The 22,754-nt window shown below is 44.4% G+C and overlaps 1 protein-coding gene and 1 pseudogene across 2 annotated transcripts; both read left to right on the top strand.

The window, feature by feature from the left end:
• The first annotated feature begins 10,231 nt into the window (after positions 1 to 10,231).
• Positions 10,232 to 12,083, top strand: Cd14 (CD14 molecule). 2 transcript variants are annotated; one of them, XM_006254603.5, is made up of 2 exons: positions 10,232 to 10,550; positions 10,645 to 12,083. In XM_006254603.5, exons 1-2 carry the CDS (start codon positions 10,548 to 10,550, stop codon positions 11,755 to 11,757), a joined length of 1,116 nt encoding a protein of 371 aa, XP_006254665.1. In that variant the 5' UTR covers positions 10,232 to 10,547; the 3' UTR covers positions 11,758 to 12,083. The 2 variants fall into 2 exon arrangements, with proteins under 2 accessions (XP_006254665.1, NP_068512.1); NM_021744.1 differs by having other exon boundaries at positions 10,483 to 10,550; positions 10,642 to 12,080.
• Positions 12,084 to 15,290: 3,207 nt separating this feature from the next.
• Positions 15,291 to 16,821, top strand: Rpl17-ps9 (ribosomal protein L17, pseudogene 9; annotated as a pseudogene).
• The last annotated feature ends 5,933 nt before the right edge of the window (positions 16,822 to 22,754 follow it).

Raw genomic sequence — 22,754 nt, 5'->3', positions numbered from 1 at the left:
GCTGATTTCTTCTACAAACTAACTTTTTATGTGGTCAAAATATCCTGCAACAGGATCCCTTTTAGAAAGAGGGTGGGATGGTAACTAAAAATAAATCTTTTAGTCTAAATAAACATGTATTTAATTTTATGTGTATGAGTGTTTTGCCTGAATGTATGTTTGTACTCAGTGTCTGTGGAGGCCAGAAGACAGTATCAGAGTCCCTGGAACCAAAGTTAACGACAAGTTTTGTTTTGGGTTTGCCGGTAGTTTTCTGGTTTGGTTTTTTTATTGTTGTTGAGGGTTTTTTGTTTGTTGGTTGGTTGGTTGGTTTGGTTTGGCTTTGGTTTTGGTTTTTGAGACCTGTGTAGTAGACCAAGCGAGTTGAACTTCGAAATCTGCAGGTCTCTGCCTCCTGAGTGCCAGGATTAAAGGTAAGCACCACTATCCAGTATAATTAGTTTTGTTTGTTGTTTTGTTTTGTTTCGTTTTGTAAAAATAATATTCAACTGCCATTTGGATGCTGGGAATTGAACCCATGTCCTCTGGAAGAGTAACCAATGCTCTTAACACAATGTACCCCAACACCCACCCATCCTATGGACCTCTGATAACACCTAGTAATAGAGATATTTATGAATTAGTTGATTTCTTTCATTCCGTGGTCACTCCTAGCAAGAGTCAGTCTCAGGACAAAAAGGAAGCCCTTTGACCCTCTGTGCTAGCTAGTTTCGTGTCAACTTGCCACAAGCTAGAGTCATTTTTGGAAGAAGGAATCTCAATTGAAAAAAATACCCACAGAATATGGGCCAATGGATAGCCTTTGTTACGTTTTCTTGGCTCACTATGGGTGGTGCTATCCCTGGGCTGGTGGTCTTAGATGCTATAAAATGGCAGACTGAGCAAGAAAGGAGGAACAAGCCAATGAGCATCAGTCTTCCATGGTCTCCACTTCAGTTCCTGCCTTGCTTCCTGTTCTGACTTCCCCCGGTGATAGACTGTTGCTACCTGGAATTGTAAGATGAAATAAACTCTTTTCTCCTCAAGCTCTTTCTGATGTTTATCACAGCAATAGAAATCTAACTAAGACATGCCCATTCTCCATCCTTTCCTCCTTTCTCCCTGTTACTATCCCCAGTCTATAAGGGGTCCACAAACTCTCTGGTTTTCCTCAGCTAGAGTCGGCTCTTCCTCAGGTTCTCTCCGGTTAAACCCATTCCTTTGTGAAGTCACGTGTTTCCTTGTTCTTCTCTCTGACCCTTTCAAAACTGTCACTCAGTCGCAGTATAATCTGTTGATGGTTTTCTCTCATACTTCCTTCTCAGCTCCAAGAGAATTAGTTGTTCTGGTGACACGACGACTTTCCTTGGTGCCTTTACTCTTAAGGCAAAATGCTGTAAGTAGCTTCACAGGAAGGAAGGTCCTTGAAGAGACAATTCTGTCTCTCTTCTTTTGGTTATCAGACTACTGAAATAGTGGACCCCCAAGAAACTGGAATTTTCTCCAGAAATCTCATGCTGGGAAAAGAAAAAACCTAAAGCTAAAAACGTGGCTTCTCGGGCTGGAGAGATGGCTCAGCGGTTAAGAGTGCCGACTGCTGGGGCTGGGGATTTAGCTCAGTGGTAGAGTGCTTACCTAGGAAGCGCAAGGCCCTGGGTTCGGTCCCCAGCTCCAAAAAAAAGAACCAAAAAAAAAAAAAGAGTGCCGACTGCTCTTCCTGAGGTCCTGAGTTCCATTCCCAGCAACCACATGGTGGCTCACAACCATCTGTAATGGGATCCGATGCCCTCTTCTGGTGTGTAAAGACAGCTACAGTGTACTCATATGAATAAAATAAATAATTAAAAAAAAAAAAAAAAAAAAAAAAAAAAAACGTGGCTTCTCTCCTCATGCCAGGCAGAGGAGGGACTTCCCATCCAAGTTTCAGGAATTTGTGCTGGGAAAAGAAAGAAAAGGCCTAAATAAACCCTGGTACTGGCCAGAGGAAGAACTTATCCTCTATAAAGAGCAATTTCACACAATGCTGAAGGCTTCTCAGACCTCTTGCTAGGGAGATTAAGAGTCAGATAATGATAGGCAAGACCCCTAGACTGGGGAGCTGCTTAGATATGCGTAACCCAGACCCTCTCCATAAACTTTAACCTCATGGGCTGGAGAGATGGCTCAGAGGTTTAGAGCACTGCCTGCTCTTCCAGAGGTTCTGAGTTCAATTCCCAGCAACTACATAGAAGTTCATAACCATCTGTAATGAGATCCAATGCCCTCTTATGGTGTGTCTGAAGACAGCTACAGTCTTATTCGTGTACATTAAATAAATATTAAAAAATAACTTTAACCTCACTTCACGATCCTGAAGCTAAATGGTGGGGGAGCTCCCTGTATATCTTTATGCCTCTTTCTGAGGCAGTCACACCAAATAAATACTCTTTTTTATGACCCCAAGTTCAGGAACAATACAAATGAAAAAAGTGAATTGTTCTTTTTTTTAAAAAAGTATTTTGGGCTGGAGAGACAGGTCAGAGGTTAAGAGCAATGGCTGCTCTTCTAGAAGACCCTAGTTCAGTTCCCAGCACCCACATGGCAGCTCACACCTCTCTGTAACTCCATTTCCAAGGGCTCCAACACCCTCACACAAACATACATGCAAGCAAAACACCAATGCACATAAAAAACAAAAACAGAATCACAAAAAAAATAAATCTTTTAAAAAGAGATTTATTTTTACTTTATATGTCTTACTGTTTTGGCCATGTGTGCATAGGTATATACACCATTGTGTGCCTACTGCTCCCAGAAACCAGAATGGGGTGCTAGATTCCCTGCACCTGGAGCTGCAGGTGGGTTTGAACTGCCATCTAGGTGCAGTGAACCAACCTACCAGGCTGAGAGCAAATGCTTTTAGCTATAGGTCTCTCCACAAATTGTTTTTCACATCAACCTCCTTCCTCTGAATTTAGTTCTGTCCCCTTGGAGTCTCTACCACAAAACAGTCAGTTAAATATGTACAGATTTAACACCTTGTACCATGTCTCCAAATCCAATATTTTTCCAACCCCAGGACATACTGATCACCTACTATGTACCATCCTGCTGTGATGGAGCTAGTGTCTGGACCTCTTCTTCTTGCAACAAGCTTATAGCAGTGGCGCCTCCTCCTCCTCCTCCTCCTCCTCCTCTTCCTCCTCCTCTTCTTCCTCCTCCTCCTCTGAATTGATGGGAAGGAGGCATGTACATGCCACTACACATGTATGGATGCAAGTCAGAGAGCTGGTTCATTGGTTCTCTTCTTACATCTTTTTTTAAAATTATTTATTTATTTATGTGAGTACACTGCAGCTGTCTTCCAACACAGCAGAAGAGGGCATCCAACCCCATTGCAGATGGCTGTGAGCCACCATGTGGTTGCTGGGATTTGAACTCAAGACCTCTGGACGAGCAGTCAGTGCTCTTAACCACTGAGCCACTTCTCCAGTTCCCCTCTTCTTACATCTTTAAGCGGGCCCTGGTGCCTGAACTCAGATGTTAGGCTCTTATGGCGCACACTTGACCACTTGCTGACCCCAGAATAGTCTCATAGTCAGTCTCTCTCTCTCTCTCTCTCTCTCTCTCTCTCTCTCTCTCTCTCTCTCTCTTCCTTCCTCCCTCTCTCCCTCCCTCCCTCCCTCTCTGACATGTTTTTTTCTGTGTACCCTTGGCTGTCCTGGAAGGAACTTATTCTGTAGACCAGGCTGTCCTCAAACTCACAGATCCACCTGCCTCTGCCTCTGCCTCTGCCTCTGCCTCCCATATACTGGGATTAAAGAATTGTACCATCACTCCTTGGCCCAAATAGGCTCTTAAACACATATCTAACTCCTGGTGGAGAAGATGAGATGAGGTCCCTGCCAAAGCTATGTCCTGCCTGAAGAGTCCATTCAGACAGCTACCACTGCCCAAACTGCCTCCTGTATCCACCTGTCTGCCAGCTTGGTACCTCCACAAGACCCAGACCCATACCCTGCACTACCATCATCTTGGTGTTACTTTGCGAGCATGTGAGGACCTGAGTTTGGATCATCCCTGGAGTTGGTAAGACAAGTAGAACACATGTAACCCCAACTCTTGAACAAGGCGGAGAGAAGGGGATAGCAGGGCTAGCCAGTATAGCCGAGATGATGGGCACCAGGTTCCTTAAGAGACCTTGTTTTAGACAAATAAGAGGGAGAGCAGTAGGAGAAGACATTGGACATCAACCTCTGTCCACCACATGTGTACCCCTCACATGCGTGCACGTACACACACGCACACACACACACACACAGAGAGAGAGAGAGAGAGAGAGAGAGAGAGAGAGAGAGAGAGAGAGAGAGAGAGAATCCAGAAATCTAAGGTCAAGAAACTTATCCAGGTCTCACAACCTCCGCTCTTAGTATGTGTATAGTCAGCTCTGCTTAGTGAAACTCATCAGGGATGTCACAATGACCTGGCCTGGATTTGACGCATGATTCCGGAAATATAGAGAATGCTCAACAGGATATACAATAGGCGGTATGCTCTGAGGTTTCCTTGTTTGGCTTGAGAGCAGACAAGCAGCTATTCATCAATTAACACTTCTGCGGAAATAAAATATCTTCATCAGGTGAGGTGGCACATGCCCGTAATCCCAGGACCCAGGAGGCAGAGGCAGACGGATCTCTTAAAGATCTTGTCTTTAAAAGAGTGGGGCTTGGGGGAGAGGAATTGGGAGGAGAGAGGGAAAGGAAACTTCGGTCAGGATATAATAAATGAGAGAATAAATGAAAAATAAAGCAAATGAGTAAGAAATAAGAGTGATAGATGGAGACAGTAGTGTCACCCTCTGATCTGCATAAGAGCATGCAACACACACGCGTGCACACACACACGCACGCGCGCGCGCACACACACACACACACACACACACACACACACACACACTCACAATTCCAAGTAGAATTCTCCCCAGAAGTCTAGGGATACAAACCTGTGCGGGCTGTTATAACTGTATGGTTGCAGTCTTCCACCTATGGGACACTGGTTTCTTTCCCTCTATCAAAACCAGTGACATACTAGTTAATTCTCATTCAACACAGTCCAGCTCTAACTTCCAAATTTACTGGAATTGTTCTTGGTGGGAAAATGAGAAAGCAAAGTGGAGATGGAAAATGCTTCCCTCAGGCCAAATTAGAAGCTGGAATTACCCACAAAGGCAGATGCAAGTGAGTTCTCATAGCGGGGCACCTCCAACCCTTTAGAGATGGCGTCATCAGGTTTCCAAAGAAAGAAGCAGCAGATGCAAAGATGATCCATCTAATGCACTTATTAAAGTGCTTACCTACCAAGGACTGTGCCATCCTCAAGACACAGAGCAAGGGAAAGAGGTTCCTCCTAAATATGTCTGTCACAGGAAGTTTGTCTGAGGTTGGAAGCTTAAGGTCTGGTGTTGGTTTTCTTTAGTGTTTTAACAACCTAAATACCTTAATGTCCAGACTCCCTGATTGGGTTCAGAAAAAAAAAGTGACATTTAACTAAGACAGACTGTCTAAGGCACTCTGAATTTCTTGGTCAAGACAAGAAAAAAGTGAGGACATCTGGAATATCCAGCAGAGTGTCCGTCCCTCCCTGCAGAACACTTCATTGCAATATTTACTAGAAGTGAGGATAGGAGGAAGAGAAGTGAGGAAGCAATTAGAGTTCACAGAGGAAGGGACAGGGTGACATCCCAGGATTACATAAACTTAAAGGGGCTGCCAAATTGGTCAAAAACTGCTTTGAAAAACACCTTGCTTTAGTTGGGCATAGTGAGACATGCTTTTAATCTCAGAAGACAGAGGCAAATGAATTTCTGTGAATTCTAGGCTAGGTCGGTCTACATAGTGAGTTCCCGAACAGCCAGGGCTATATAATAAAATCTTCTAAAAAATGATGATGATGATGATGATGATGATGATGATGATGATGATGACGACGACGACGACAACAACGACGACGGCGGCGATGATGACCATGATGACCATGATGATGACAATGACAACAATGACGATGATGATAAACCTTGCTTCCCAATTCTAGGAATGCTGTACAATGTGATTTGGCCAATGTACCACTATCAAATACCACATTTTGTTTTGTTTTGTGTCAACGAGGGTGCTGAGGATACCTGAAAGAGAATGGGGGACAAGAGACACAAAGAAGGACGCCAAGACAAGAGTCTGATCAAGGCAACAATTTTATTTTTCTCCAAGGCTGAATTTATACCGTTATAGGGGTAACAGAGGGAGGGGGAAGTGTTAAACATTTACACAGGCCAAGGACACAATATTCGTGTGATCAGGGAATAGGCTGATGTTGACAGGATGTCAGAAAGGTCACAGGTTTGTCATATCTATTAGTCAGCAGGATGTTGGTTTTTCAGAAAGGTTACAGGTCATCACGTTGGGCGTCTTGGGGTCAGATGTATTTCTCAGCAAGGTCACAGCTTTATCATATTATTATTCATTTTGACCACCAGATTTGTATTAGTCTTCTGCAGCTGGCTGGGGATTTTCCATGAACCCAGTCATACTTAATTCTAACCATAATAATAACATCAATAATGGAGGGTTTCAAGGGCATCACTCCCAACATCTCCCCCTTCCTTATAGTCAAATGAAAAGGTGGCCAAATGGCCGTGCTGTCCTGGAATGAGCCCCTTGGGAACTGCGTCTGTCTTAGGTTGGAGTGATATTTGTCACATGGCCAAGAGAATCTTGTGGCCAGGGTCCGTCATGGGATAAGGCAGCAGCTAATGGCGGCCCTCCTGTCTTAGGCCCTTTATTGTGAATATATCACTCTCTTACCCATCATTGACTGTCCAGCTCAGCATGCAGGGGTGACAACTCATTGATTTTTCAGCAAAGACATCAGGACAACGGCAGAAAAGAATGTTGGCCTCATTTGGCTGAAGGACAAAAATGTCCTTGCCTGGGCTAGGAGGAGATGTGTAGGTGATCTTGGCCCTCATCAAAGGCATCCTCCATAGCTAGACCTGAATAGGTTTTGTTGCTATATTATCTACCTGTTGTTTAATAAAGCTGGTTAAACGATTAAGTGCCCAAGGGCCAAAAGATATAAGCAAAAGAAGGCCTACTAGGGGGCCCAACAGAGAGGGAAGCAGGGTGGACAACCAAGGGGAGTTGGAGAACCAATTTTGATACCAGTTCTCAGCTTTTTCTCTTTTCTAAACCTTCTCTGACCTTTTTCATGCTCTCTTTAACTATTCCTGCCTTATCGGCATAGAAGCAGCATTCTTCTGTGAGTGCTGTACAGAGTCTTCCCTGTTGTAAAAAGAGCAGATCGAGTCCTCTGCGATTCTGAAGGGTCACTTCTGCGAGGGATGAGAGGGAGTCAGAGAGATCATTGACCCCTTGTTGGAGCCTCTGGACATCAGCGTCGGTGGTAGCACTAAGTTCTTGATATCTGGAGTTAGATAAGATCAGGGAAGAAATGCCTGTTCCTGCACCCACCACCCCAAAACCGAGGAGTACAGAGATGGTGAGTGCTGAGATGGGTTCTCTGAGCTGTCTAGTCAGCACAGCGGGTGGGGACTCGAATGACTGGTCCCACAAGTGGAAAAATTCTTCAGAATGATAATGCACAAGATGGGGAACCAATTGAACCAATACACAAAAATCAGAACTATCAGTGAAAAAAGCCTCAGTAGTAAAACAGGGTGAGACCATCAAGGCAAATCCACCAAGCATCATTTTGAGGTAATAAATATTGAGAATATTTGTCAGGGGCTATGGTTTGATTACAAAGGTGGTGGGGAGATGAGATCCCCCAACACAAAGCCCCAGCCCTGACACCTGGGACAGGGACAAACCATTCCATTCCCCTGGTTGCCATCTGCAATGGTGGGAATCATTTATGGGGATAAAGTCTCCAACCACAGCTATTCCTTCATAAAAAGGGGGTTGGGAATGATAGCAGAGCCTACAATCTTCAACTAACTTAGGATCTGTAAGGTTTAAGGTCAAAAAGGTCTGATTGATCAAGGTGAGAATCAAATTTTTGGTATTGGGAAGGTTAATCTTCAGGGGGTTAAGGGGGCCCGAGGGAAATAAACTGGGTGGGCTGGAATCATTGTATATAATGGGGGCTGTTGTGGGGCTCTGGAAAGTTTTTGGAGGGGCAGGAGGAACCAGGATTGGATTAGGGCCCAGGAGGACTGGGGAGGAGGAATGCACGGGCTCTTTAACAATTTTATGGTAAATAGAAGGCCTGTATCGGCCCCTGGTTGAAACATTCTAAGGCACCAAGTATATTCACGTGTCCAATCCTGGTTTCAAATCGAGGAGGTAAATAATATTTGGGGGGATGCACCATCCCCTTGTTTTAGAATTAGAACCTTCACAATGGGAATCTGAGACATGTACATTAGTAGGACGGGAGGTATTATAAGTCAAACAACGCAGTGTATTAGGTGATAAAATTCTTAGGAATGGGGCTGGGGATTTAGCTCAGTGGTAGAGCGCTTACCTAGGAAGCGCAAGGCCCTGGGTTCGGTCCCCAGCTCCGGAAAAAAAAGAACCAAAAAAAAAAAAAAAATTCTTAGGAACAGAAGAAAGGGGCCAGGCAAGAAAGCTAGGGGGTGGCCTGGTGAGAGCTGGTGGAACAACCAGATCAGGTGACAAATAGCATTCAGTCACACAGCTAAATGAGGAAGCTTTCTTGGGACAAAAAAGCCATTGCAAAAATAAGTGCAAGCTTTGTGCCTGTGAAACAGAAAGGCGAGCAGAGGGGCAGCTGGAGGCTGTTACTGGCTGTCTCTCTGGACTTAGATTCTCCTTAAGGAGTACCTCCCTTCAGTGTCAGCTCGGTGGATCTGCCTCTCAAGAGACCCAGCCTCCAAAGGACACTAGGCTTCCAGTAAGAACTAATAACAAAAGGATGGAGAGATGGTTAGGACCTGGGTGCTAGATGCCAAGTAGCTGACAAAAGAATTGTATGGCTCGTCCACTTTAGGGGGGAAGTTTCTTCCAGGCTGTCAGACATGCCTGGCAACCTTGAGCCAAAAGACCAGGAGAAAATAGCATCTGAGTATTGAAGGAGGCTTGCCCAAGGGGGTGTGACCCAATTGAAGCCTTGGGTTTCAGACAGTAAGCTATAGTCAGAGATAACTGGCTATAAGGACTCTTTCCACTGACATTCCTGAGGCAGGAGTCACAGTTGAGCTGGGCTTCCTGCCTCTTACATCCAATAAAGAGATTGGTAACACTGGAAGACTGATCTTTAATAGAACATAGCAGTAGCAGTCCTTCACCAAGCTGTCTCACTGGGTTAGAGGACCATAGAAAAGAAAACATTGATCCTGACCTTGGCCACAGCCTCCAGATGGGGTAGGCTGAAGAGCCGATGCCAAGACTTTCTCCTGTTACCATTGTAGGGTAAACATAGTCAAAGCCTGTTCCGAATTCTGTCTGGCAAAACAAAGTTACTCACAGTCTGCTGCTGACTCTTTCTGAAACTACTTTAGACCTTGCTTTTGAAACAAGGTCTCTATTTAGTTCTAGCTGTCCTGGAACTCTATTTGTAAACCAGGCTGGCCCTGAACTCGAGCTGGCCTGCCTCTGCCTCCTAAATGCTGGGATTAAAGGCATGCCCCTCTAGCCAAGCTAGCTTTTTAAAGAAAGGTATTGAACAAGCTGGACATGGCGACTCACACCTATAATCCTAGCGTTTGGGAGGCAGAGGCAGGAGGAGAATTGCCAGTTCCAGGCTAGGCTAGACTGGGCTACTAGAGTGAGAGACCATGGGGAGAAAGGAGAGGTAAAGAGTGAGAGAAGAATGAACTAATAAACAACGGAGTGAACAGGGAGAAGGGAGAACTGTTTTTCATATTAACTCTCAACCTTGAGCTGTATTCTGCCTCTGGAACCCATAGATGAGTTCACAATCTTTCCACAAGTGTCCAGTTACACTCAAAAAAAAAAAAAAATCAAGGGCTTGGATTCGGACGGTGGAAAATTGCTAGTACTATGACTATGGGGGAAATGGAGTTGAACTGATGGGACTGAGCAAAAGAATACTGATCTAGGGGCTGGGGATTTAGCTCAGTGGTAGAGCGCTTACCTAGGAAGCGCAAGGCCCTGGGTTCGGTCCCCAGCTCCGAAAAAAAGAACCAAAAAAAAAAAAAAAAAAAAGAATACTGATCTAAGGCACTGTGTGATTCACCCTTTTCCTGTATGTACCAGACAAGCCCGGGGCGCCTCGGTCATCCTCCTGGCACAGAATGCCCTAATGCCACTTAGAATTCTTCCTGTTTCCGTCCCTCCCTGCAAAACATTTCATTGCAATATTTACTAGAAGTGAGTAGGGTTGTTAGGAGGAAGAGAAGTGGGGAAGCAAGTTGAGTTCACAGAGGAAGGGACAGGGTGACATCCCAGGATTACATAAACTTACAGGGGCTGCCAAATTGGTCAAACCAGCCTGTGTAACCTAGAAGCCAGAGAACGCTGCTGTAAAGGAAAGAAACTGAAGCCTTTCTCGGAGCCTGTCTGGGCTGCTCCCACTCTCAGAATCTACCGACCATGGTGAGTCAGACTGTCTTGGAGTGGAACTGGAGCCAACCTGAGGAATCTCAGGATCTGGCTGGAATCTCTCTGACCCTTTCTTTCTCCTCAGAAGCTTATGCTCGGCTTGTTGCTGTTGCCTTTGACACTGGTGCATGCCTCTCCCGCCACACCAGAACCCTGTGAGCTGGACCAGGACGAGGAAAGTGTCCGCTGCTACTGCAACTTCTCAGATCCGCAGCCCAATTGGTCCAGCGCTTTTCTATGCGCGGGGGCGGAAGACGTGGAGTTCTACGGCGGCGGTCGCAGCCTGGAGTACCTTCTAAAGCGTGTGGACACGGAAGCAAATCTGGGGCAGTACACTGATATTATCAGGTCTCTGCCCTTGAAGAGGCTTACTGTGCGGTCCGCGCGGGTTCCTACTCAGATTCTATTCGGAACCCTGCGTGTGCTCGGATATTCTGGCCTCCGGGAACTGACTCTTGAAAACCTCGAGGTAACCGGCACCGCGCTTTCGCCGCTTCTGGATGCCACCGGACCCGATCTCAACACCTTGAGCCTCCGCAACGTGTCGTGGGCAACAACGGATACCTGGCTCGCAGAACTGCAGCAGTGGCTAAAGCCTGGACTCAAGGTACTAAGTATTGCCCAAGCACACTCACTCAACTTTTCTTGCAAACAGGTCGGCGTCTTCCCTGCCCTTGCCACCTTAGATCTGTCTGACAACCCTGAGTTGGGCGAGAAAGGACTGATCTCGGCCCTCTGTCCGCACAAATTCCCGACCCTCCAAGTTTTAGCGCTGCGCAACGCGGGGATGGAGACGACCAGCGGCGTGTGCTCTGCGCTGGCCGCAGCAAGAGTGCCACTGCAGGCACTGGATCTCAGTCACAATTCACTGCGGGATACTGCTGGCACTCCGAGCTGTGACTGGCCCAGTCAGCTAAACTCGCTCAATCTATCTTTCACTGGGCTGGAGCACGTACCTAAAGGGCTGCCAGCCAAGCTTAGCGTGCTTGATCTCAGTTACAACAGGCTGGATAGGAAACCTAGGCCAGAGGAGCTGCCTGAAGTGGGGAGCCTGTCACTTACAGGAAATCCCTTTTTGCACTCTGAATCCCAGTCGGAGGCGTATAACTCTGGCGTAGTCATAGCCACAGCTCTTTCACCCGGATCAGCGGGCTTGTCAGGAACTTTGGCTTTGCTCCTAGGACATCGCCTCTTTGTTTAAGGAACGTTTGCATCTTCCTGGTTTCTGAGGGTCCTGGTCAACAAATCCTCTGCTTTAAATTTATTAAAATCTTAATCCACAATGTAAGGAAGGACAATCAAGATGGCTCAATGGGTAAAAGCCACCAAGCTTGACTCCTGATTTTGATCCTCGGGATCCACACCAAAGGAAAGAACTCTCTCCTGAAAGTTGTCCATCGGTGCTCACAAATAAATATATTTTTTTTTCCGGAGCTGAGGACCGAACCCAGGGCCTTGCGCTCACTAGGCAAGCGCTCTACCACTGAGCTAAATCCCCAACCCCACAAATAAATATTTTTAAAATAACGATGTGCTTGTTGGTTTTGTTTGCTTGGGTTTTGTTGTTGTTTGGTTTGGTTTGGTTTGGTTTTGAGACAGAATCTGCCTACATATCCTTGGCTGGCCACAAACTCACAAAGATCTGCCTGCTTCTGCCTCTCAAATGCTCTCAAATGTTAAAGGATGTGCCTCTATGCCCAGTTTAAATAAACCTGAACCACGAATGAGTCCAGGCCACTCACTCCACAGATCTTTACTGAGTATCTGTTACATATCAGGCTCTGTACTAGATGAGGAATTCTCTCTCTTTTTTTTTTTTTCTTTTTGGCATTTGTTCTTTTTTTTTTTAAGATGTATTTGCTATATATGAGTACACTGTAGCTGTCTTCAGACACACCAGAAGAAGGCATCAGATCCCATTACAGATGGTTGTGAGCTACCATGTGTTTGCTGGGATTTAAACTCAGAACCTCTGGAAGAGCAGTCAGAGCTCAAAACCACTGAGTCATCTCTCCAGCCCCAAGGAATTCATTCTTAAACTTTCTCCATCTCTCTAGAAATCCTACTTCTCCTCAAGAACTGCCCAGAAATGTTCTCGAGCTCAGACTGTGGAGGACGATGAATGTGTAATGAGGGCTTTCCCAGCAGATTACTGGGCACTGGGGTTAAAGGATAGCTGAACAGACACAGGAGGTTTGAATGAGAATGGCCCCACAGGCTCATATGCATAAATGCTAGATTCCCCAGTTGGTGAACCTGGAAAGAAAAGAATTAGGAGGAGTGGTCTTGTTAAAGGAGATTGAAGAGGCGGGGCTTTGAGATTCAAAAGCTCAAGCGATTCCCAGTTAGCTCTCTGTCTAGTGCTTTGTGATCAAGATAGGAATGAGACCTCACCAAGCCAGATGCCACATTCCCTATCATGATGGTCATGGACTCAGATCCTCTAAACCAGTAGTAGTTCTCAACCTTCCTACTGCTGGGACCTTTTAGTATAGTTACTCATGTTGTGGTGACCCCCAACCATAAAATGATTTTTGTTGCTATTTTTTTTTCTTTTCTTTTTTTTCCGGAGCTGGGGACCGAACCCAGGGCCTTGCACTTCCTAGGCAAGTGCTCTACCACTGAGCTAAATCCCCAACCCACTGTTGCTATTTCATAACTATAATTTTGGCTACTGTTATGAATCATGATATAAATATCTGTGTTTTCCAATCACTTAAGTGATCCCTGTGAGAGGGTCATTCAACCACCAACTTTATTTTTTTTAAAGATTTATTTTTATTTATATGAGCACACTGTAACTGTCTTCAGACACACCAGAAGAGGGCATTGGATCCCATTACAGATGGCTGTGAGCCACCATGTGGTTGCTGGGAATTGAGCTCAGGGTCTCTGGAAGAGCAGTCAGTTCTCTTAACCACTGAGCTATCTCTCCAGCCCAACCCCCAACTTTCAAGAGCCAAACCTCCAGCCATTTTCTTATATTCCTCCTTTCTCTTCCACACCCCTCTCTTCCACACCCCAGAGGAGGTGAGGGGGACAGAGATGTCTTCTGTCCTACATGAACTTTGAGTTTTGTAATTCCAGGTGTCCTTGTCACTTACATAAAACTTCAGTGGCTTTCAACTTGTTAAACCGTCACCCAACATTGGGATTTGTGTAAGATTCAAATGTTGATTTCTGTGCCTACCCCTCCACCTCCAATCTAGTTGCAATCCTTATTCTGAAAACTCTCTGCCTCAATGTTGTCTAAACATTGCTCACCAATTATTTCCCAATTGGTCAATAAAGAAGCTGATCCACCAATGACTGAGCAGAGGAGCGAAAAGGGCTGGACTTCCTCTATGCCAGTCAAAGGAGAGGAAACAGGAATTAGCCTCTGAGGAAAGGGTCCAGAAGACACCATAAGAAGACACCTGGAGCAGAGAGAACCAGATCAATACTAAAGTGCAAATATCTTAGGGATTTTGGCTGAGAGGTAGCCAGGTTAGTTTGGAGGATTAAAATAGATTAAAACTGCTCAGTTGTAGTACCTTAAAGTTATTAAATAAACCTAATAGCCCTGTCTCAATTATCTGGGAGATAGCTGGGTTAAGAGAAATATGCAACACTTATAAATTTGCACTAACAGATTTGGACTTTGGAAACAGGTGAGGCAGTCTGTCTATAGTGGTTGCTCTGGCTATAAATATGAGGATGGCCTTTCCAAGTTGACTTGCACATTTGGAAGCAGGATAACAGCTCATCCCCTGGGAATAGTATCAGAAAATTGGTCATCTTAAGACAGTTTCTTAGATTTGAACAGTTTTATCATATTTCATCATCATACAAAGATGAACTATAAACACATTACCCTTTCACATAACACCCAATCCGGTTACACTGGCAGACAAAAATGATAGTTGTAACTCAAGGAAAGGGAAGAACCAACTCCTTCTTGGAAGGAATTGCAATAAATGAAACGTCCTTGTTGTTTTCAAAACAAAATCTCAAACGTTTGATTTGCCAAAAGAAGACTCAGGAGCCAGATACTGTGGCGGAAGCCTGCTAGCTCGGAGAGGCAGAGAAAGCACCCAGATGACCTCCCAGAAGAAAAAAGCTCTCTCTCCTTCTCCACTATGTCTTAAATGCCCTTCAACTCAAAGACTCCCCTTTCTATTTCCTGGGTTTTCTTATGTTCGATCCCTGGCAACTGTTTGCTTGCTCCACCTCTTGACCTATCATTGACTTTCTTTAGCTCTTGTTTACAGAAAGCTCTTGGGTTAAGAGTGTGCTGCTAGGGGGGTTGGGGATTTAGCTCAGTGGTAGAGCACTTGCCTAGCAAGCGCAAGGCCCTGAGTTTGGTCCCCAGCTCCGAAAAATAGAAAAGAAAAAAAAAAAGTGTGCGCTAGGACTGAGCCATACCTCAACAAGAAACAGATTTTTTTTTTCAGTTCACAATTTCAGGGTTCACAATGTGATCAAATATCCTGTAATACATGCCAAACATAAAATGGCCACCATTTCAAGGCCATTTCAGAACCTGAAAGTAGACAAACAAAACTGAGTTTTAGGTGGGAGAGATGGCTCAGCGGTTAAGAGCACTGACTGCTTTTTCTAGAGGTCCTGAGTTTAATTCTCAGCAACCACATGATGGCTCACAACCATCTGCAGTGGGAATTGGATGCTCTCTTCTGGTGTGTCTGAAGACAGCTACAGTATATTCACACACATGAAATATATAAATCTTAAAAAAACAAAACAAAACCGAGTTTCATGTGGTTAGAAAGAGTTAAAGTGGTAGGCAAGGAAGCCAGATATATTTATACATTTAAGAATTCATTCCATGGTGTATTGCACTAAACCCTGAGAAATGAGCAGGAATAAAGAAGCCCCTTCTCTTATGGAGTTTAAATTCTAGTTGGATATGGACGCTATGAATTAAATAGTTGTGTCTTGTTGGGATACGTTTCATAACTTAGTTGTTAGCATGCTTGCCTGCATGCACAAAGCCCTGAGTGAGTTCAATAACATAAACTCTATAATCCCAACATTCAAGGATGGTGGCAAGAGGTTTAAAAAAGTTCAGGGTTGGCTTCCTCTTCCTGTAAGCGGCCAGAGGTGACCTGTGAAGATGATTCCCTACTCTCTTGACCCAGAAAATCCTACAAAATCATGCAAATCAAGAGGTTCCAACTTTCGAGTTCACGTTAAGAACACGCGGGAAAGTGCGCAGGTCATCAAGGGTAGTCATATCCATATCTGAAAAGTCACCGAGTATCTGAAGGATGTCACTTTAAAGAAGCAATGTGTCATTCTGGTGGTATAATGGTGGCGTTGATAGGTGTACCCAGGCCAAACAGTGGGCTGGACAAAGGGAGAGTGGCCAGAAAAAGAGTGCTGAATTTTTGCTGTACATGCTTAAAAATACAGGGAGTAATGCTGAACTTAAGGGTTTAGACGTGGATTCTCCAATCATCGAACACAGGCGGATGAGCGAAGCACCTAACATGGCGCCGATGAACCTACAGAGCCCATGGCCACTTAGCCCACCCGTGAGCTCCCCCTGCCACGTTGAGATGCTCCGCAGTGAGAAGGAACAGCCTGTTCCAAAGTCAGAAGAGGAGGTTGCACAGACGAAAAAGATATCCCAGAAGAAACTGAAGGGACAAAAACTCATGGCAGGGGAATAAATTCAGCATAAAATAAATGCAGATTAAAAAAAAGTTCAAGGTTATCTTTGGTTACATCGTGAACCCGAGGCTAGCCTAGAGTACATGAGATCCTGGTGTTTTAAGAACCTACTGAGATTCATACATTGAAAGGTGGGCGTGGTGACACATGCCTATACCTCTAGCACCCAGGAGGCTGAGTCAGGAGAATCATGAATTCTGAGCTACATAGTAGACCCCTGTCTCAAAAACAACAACAACAACAACCCCCAAAACCTCATTTGTTGACACTGTAACCCATGGAGTATCAATATTTAGAAATAAGGTTCCCAAGGAAGTAATCAGGGTAATGTTAAGGGTGGGACCTGATCTAGTGGAATTATCAGAAAAGGTACTAAGGGCCTACATACCTGGTCTCTTTATCCCTTTATAGACCAAGGTGGGAATATAAAATGGGAGAAAGAAGTGAGCCCTCACTAAAACCCACAAGGTGTCTCAGAACTGTCTGTAATTCCAGTTCCAGGGGATCCTGACTGATCTACAATGGAGAGTTCCAGGACAACCATGGCTACATAGAGAGACCCTGTCTCAGAAAAAGAAAAAAAAAAAAGAAAGAAAGAAATTAATTGAAGAAAAGAGAGAAACCATCCAAAAGTGGGAGGAGTGTCCGAGGGGGAAAACACAGTAAATTTCCTTTGTCAAGGGATTTTATAGAGTAATGACAGAAACTGTACATAACTGAAGTAGTGTCTGTTGAGACTGTGTCATTTCAGTGATATCATAAGTCAGGCTCACACTGTGCATGTGTGATGGCTGTGTTGCTCATGCCTACCCAGTTAGGGGTGCTTGGTCATCTCCAAGCTTTGACTGATTTGCTATCAATCTGACATTCAGCCAGTGTTACTTCCTTCTGAAATGAAGTTGACTCAATTGCTGATGGTTTTATAAGGCATCTTTCTTCTTACATTTCATAGATTCAGCTTGCAGTCTTACCGTGGCAGAGAGTTAACTCTATCCCATCTTCCAAGAGGTGGCTGCCATCTTTCTTGGTTATTTAGTGCCTCTTGGGTGGAAGTTTCTTACTAGGAGATCTTTCCTTAAAATTGAGTCAGTTACAATTAGCTGTGTTAAAAGCAAGACTGTATCCCTGAACTCAAGCAGTATTACAGAGCAATAGTGATAAAAAACTGTATGGTATTGGTACAGAAACAGACAGATAGACGAGTGGAATAGAATTGAAGACCCAGAAATGTACCCACACACCTATGCTCACTTGATTTTTGACAAAGGAGTCAAAACCATCCAATGGAAAAAAGATAGCATTTTCAGCAAATGGTGCTGGTTCAACTGGAGGTCGGCATGTAGAAGAATGCAGATCGATCCATTCTTTTTTTTTTTTTTTTTTTTGGTTCTTTTTTTCGGAGCTGGGGACCGAACCCAGGGCCTTGCGCTTCCTAGGTAAGCGCTCTACCACTGAGCTAAATCCCCAGCCCCCAGATCGATCCATTCTTATCACCCTGTGCAAAGCTTAAGTCCAAGTGGATCAAGGACCTCCACATCAAACCAGATACACTCAAACTAATAGAAGAAAAAGTGGGGAAGAATCTCAAACACATGGCACTGGAGAAAATTTCCTGAACAAAACACCAATGGCTTATGCTCTAAGATCAAGAATCGACAAATGGGATCTCATAAAACTGCAAAGCTTCTGTAAGGCAAAGGACACCGTTGTTAGGACAAAACGGCAACCAACAGATTGGGAAAAGATCTTTACCAATCCTATAACAGATAGAGGGCTTATATCCAAAATATACAAAGAACACACAAAGGTAGACTGCAGGGAGACAAATAACCCTATTAAAAAATGGGGTTCAGAGCTAAACAAAAAATTCACAGCTGAGGAATGCTGTATGGCTGAGAAACACCTAAAGAAATGTTCAACATCTTTAGTCATAAGGGACATGCAAATCAAAACAACCCTGAGATTCCACCTCACACCAGTAGAATGGCTAAGATCAAAAATTCAGGTGACAGCAAATGCTGGCAAGGAGGAGGAGAAAGAGGAACACTCCTCCATTGTTGGTGGGATTGCAGACTGGTACAACCATTCTGGAAATCAGTCTGGAGGTTCCTCAGAAAATTGGACATTGAACTACCTGAGGACCCAGCTATACCTCTCTTGGGCATATACTCAAAAGACGCCCCAACATATAACAAAGACACATGTTCCGCTATGTTCATAGAAGCCTTATTTATAATAGCCAGAAGCTGGAAAGAACCCAGATGCCCTTCAACAGAGGAATGGATACAGAAAATGTGGTTCATCTACACAATGGAATACTACTCAGCTATCAAAAACAATGACTTCATGAAATTCATTGGCAAATGGATGGAACTGGAAAATATCATCCTGAGTGAGGTAACCCAATCACAGAAAAACACACATGGTATGCACTCATTGATAAGTGGCTATTAGCCCAAATGCTTGAATTACCCTAGATGCACAGAACACATGAAACTCAAGAAGGATGACCAAAATGTGAATGCTTCACTCCTTATTTAAAAGGGGAACAAGAATACCCTTGGCAGGGAATAGAGAGGCAAAGATTAAAACAGACATGAGAAGTACGGGGCATCCCAGAGAAGACCCAAGATTGAGAAATCCGGACGGATAGAGCAAGGCTGAGTAGTTCACCCTCACAGTGACGGAGGGAAGTGGAGGAAGGAAGTGAAAAGACGGGATTAAGAGAAGTGGGGGCTCTCCATGGCACTCTGTGGCCAGATGTCTGATGTGCAATGGCTTTTTTTTCTGCTGAAGGGTGAAATGTGATGATAGCGGTTTCTGAGCCAAGATCTGTTTCCTTCTAGCTTCTTCTTTTGTTTTCTGGCATCCGGAGCTAACACACCCTAGGTCTTTTTCTCAACTCCTCGAAGAAGAGAGTTTTACCCTGAAAACAAATTCATTTTTTGTTCTCTCTGATCCATTCTATTCCTTCCAACCCATACACTCCAAAAACTTTTCTAATGCTCATTCCCCTAGATCTTTTTTTTTTTTTTGGTTCTTTTTTTTTCGGAGCTGGGGACCGAACCCAGGGCCTTGCGCTTCCTAGGCAAGCGCTCTACCACTGAGCTAAATCCCCAGCCCCTCCCCTAGATCTTTTAAAGATATTTTTAAGCCATTTAAAATCATATTACACAAAGAACATTTGAGTCTTGATTTAAATTATTGTGGCAAAACTTTTTGAGGCCATGTTATGTAATTAGGCTGCCCTCAAACAGGAAATCTTGCTTCTACATCCTGTAAAGGTACAGCGTGGAATTTTAACGTCACCTGCCACATTTTCCTGCTTCTATCCCTCTTCCTCCTGTCTCTTCTTCCTTTCCATTCCAGTCTCCTCCTCCTCCTTCAAACTTCTTACCCACCCATCCTTCCTTCTCCTCCAATGACAGGCCTCCTTCTATCCTGTACCTGCCCCTCACCTGTATTTTACAAATTCAATGGGGAGAAGGTTCTGGTGAAGTCACTTGAGTCCTGAGTAAGTGACTAGGCAGCTGTCCTTGGGGCAGTGGAATTAACATCAAAACACAGATAACTCAGGGCAAACCACAACAAGGCTGTGCCCACGTCAACAATACACAGTCATCTAGGACTCACACAAGGGCTTCCTCCAATTCCAATAGGCAGATCCAGGCCTAGAGAAACAAATGTGTAGACAGTTGAACAGAAATATTAATAATTGGCCACATTGACAGTGTGGACTCAGCCAAGCAGAAACCTTTAGACAGATACATGTCTCTCAGTTCCTTGTCACACACATCAGCTAGGCAAATGACAGATCAGTGGTCACCATCACCATGTTAGTGTTTGATGTCTTGCTCTTATGGGGACCAGGTAAGGGTTTTTTCCTTTCCTTTCCTTTCCTTTGTTTTGTTTTGTTTTGAGACAGGGTTTCTCTATATTGTCTTGGCTATATTGGAACTTGATCTGTAGACCAGGCTGGCCTCAAACTCATAGATCTGCCTGCCTCTGCCTCCTGAGTGCTGGGATTAAAGGTCTGTGCCACCACTGCCCAGCTACACTTTTTATTTTAATGTCTATGGTGCTTTGCCTGAATATTTTGTACCATGTGTGTGTGGGGTATCCTTGGAGGTCATAAGAGGGCATTGCATTTTCTACAACTAGAATTATAGATGATTATTAGCCACCTTGTAGACTGTGAGAACTAAACCAGATCCTCTAGAAGAGCAGCCAGTGCTCTTAATAGATGAACATCTGTCTTACTTAGGGCTTTACTGCTGTGAACAGACACCTTGACCAAGGCAACTCTTATAAAAACAGCATTTTATTGGGGCTGGCTTACAGATTTAGAGGTTCAGTCTATTATCATCAAGGGGGGGACATGGCAGCATCAAAGCAGGCATGGTGTGGGAGGAGCTGAGAGTTCTACATCTTCATCTGAAGGCTGCTAGCAGAATACTGGCTTCCAGGAAGTTAGGATAGGGTCTTAAAGCCCACACCCATAGTGACACACCTACTCCAACAAGGCCACACCTCCTAATAGTACCACTCCCTGGGCCGAGCATATACAAACCATCACAGCATCTCTCTGGCCTTGGTCTAACACTCTTACTTCAGTCTAGAGTGTTGTGTTGGGGTAACCCACCCCTATGCAATGAAGGCATGTCCCTGTATTCTCCATTGTTAATTGCTGTGCCAGGCAGCACCAGGTGAGCAGGAGGTGTAAATGTTTGCTGCTTCCTCACCTACACAAAAAGAAGGGCACATTGCCATAGGGAAGAAGTCTCCTATGCTAATGGATTTTGTGTGTGTTTGTGAAAAGGAAGTGTGGTAGAGGAGAAGAGAGAGAGAGAGGCAGGGGGGTGGGTGCGGTTGGGGGGAATGCGAGTAAAACAGAGAGAGCCATGTGGAGAAGCTTGTTGGCAGGGAAGTTGGGTTGAGTTAGATGGGCTAGCTGAGGGATTGCCCCAGCAAGCAAGCCAACAGCTTTATGCTAGTCAGATGTCTTTGTCTTTATTATTAAACCCCTGGCAGCCAGCCCCACGACAGTGTTGGATAAGTTCTCAGGCTTGGCTTTCCAATTTTGTTTTTGTTTTGTTGTTTGTTTTTTTAAGACAGGGTTTCTCTGTGTAGCCCTGGCTGTCCTAGAACTCTCTTTGTAGACCAGGCTGGCCTCAAACTCACATAGATCTCCCTCCTGAGTTCTGGGACTAAAAGCACTCCCCACTTTGGTTTTTCTAATATGATTTTAACACATTCATGAGCCCAAGTTACTTTGATATGTTATGGGGTGGCAACCTGTCACATTTATGGGCAAATTACTTACTGGTCTGTGCCTCATGGGTTCCACCAGCTGTTGTTATGTTCCTAAAAGGTGCAGAGTCATCTGCCTCTCTATTTGCCCACAGAATAGAATCAAATGCTGTTTGAACAGTCTGAAAATCCACTGGTTTACGCAACAGGGAGTAATGGGGCAGTTTGATGTCAACATGAATTGAGTTTGGTGAAAGAACTACGTTAGAAAACTCATACTTCCTAGTTTCAGATCCTATTGTTTAAACAACAATAATCAAGACAATGTGATAATAGTGTAGAAGTAGTGGTGGATATCAATATAAAAGAAGTGAAAGTTCAGAAATAAATCAGTGTGTCTATATACAATGATTCTGAAGTGGCGTTGATAACATTAAATGAGGAATACTACAGTCTCAATTAGATTATCTCTTTGTAGATGGGTGAGATCAGGAGCAGACTGGAGGACATGCTCAGAAAGTGGAGTTAGAAGGATTAGTCATGAGTCCTAGGTTAGCCTGAGCTACATACATAGTAAAACCATGTCTCAAAAAAGAAAAAACAGTCTAGGGATATAGTTTAGTTGCTAGAAATCTTGTCTTGAAAAATCCCACGCAGAGAGACCCTTACTCAAGTCTTGGGAAATCGCGGACCCCAGACACAGAGAGACCATTTTGGATGTAATAAGCAAAGGCGAGGTTTATTACGGAGACCTATTACAGAGATCTCCGGGCCGACACGTATCCCGCGCAGGAGACAGAGGTGTCGACCCCGAAACTCAAAAGTCAGAGGGTTATATAGAGAAGGCTAGGGGGTTTTGGCGTGGTTACATACAATTGGCTCATTTAAACATAGCAGTGAGAACAAAGCAGAAAGAGTATGTGTTAGAAGTCAGGGGCTTATCAGGGTCTGGAGGATGGCCCTGAGTGAGCTGGGGGGAGATGTCTTCTTGCCAGACGTCTCATGAATCAGTCCCATTAACTCAGGCTGGTTCCTGCATTCCTTTTCTTTATGGCTTGTCAGTCCTGCCTGGACAGTGTTTCCTGTGCTCCTTTATCTTTATGGCCTGCTAGTCCTGGCTGCAGGGCTTAGCCCTGGGTCTGTGGCCTTTTGGGGTTTATTCTTTTAATTTTTATATTTCTAAACCTAGAATTTGTATAATTCTCTTTTCATTCCCATCTTCTCCTACTAAATAATTCTAATCTTAGAATTTTGATATCAAATCTCGTATTTGGT

This window comes from Rattus norvegicus, chromosome 18 (assembly GCF_036323735.1).
Source record: "Rattus norvegicus strain BN/NHsdMcwi chromosome 18, GRCr8, whole genome shotgun sequence".
NCBI lineage: Eukaryota > Metazoa > Chordata > Mammalia > Rodentia > Muridae > Rattus > Rattus norvegicus.
This window is presented reverse-complemented; position numbering and strand designations above follow the sequence as displayed.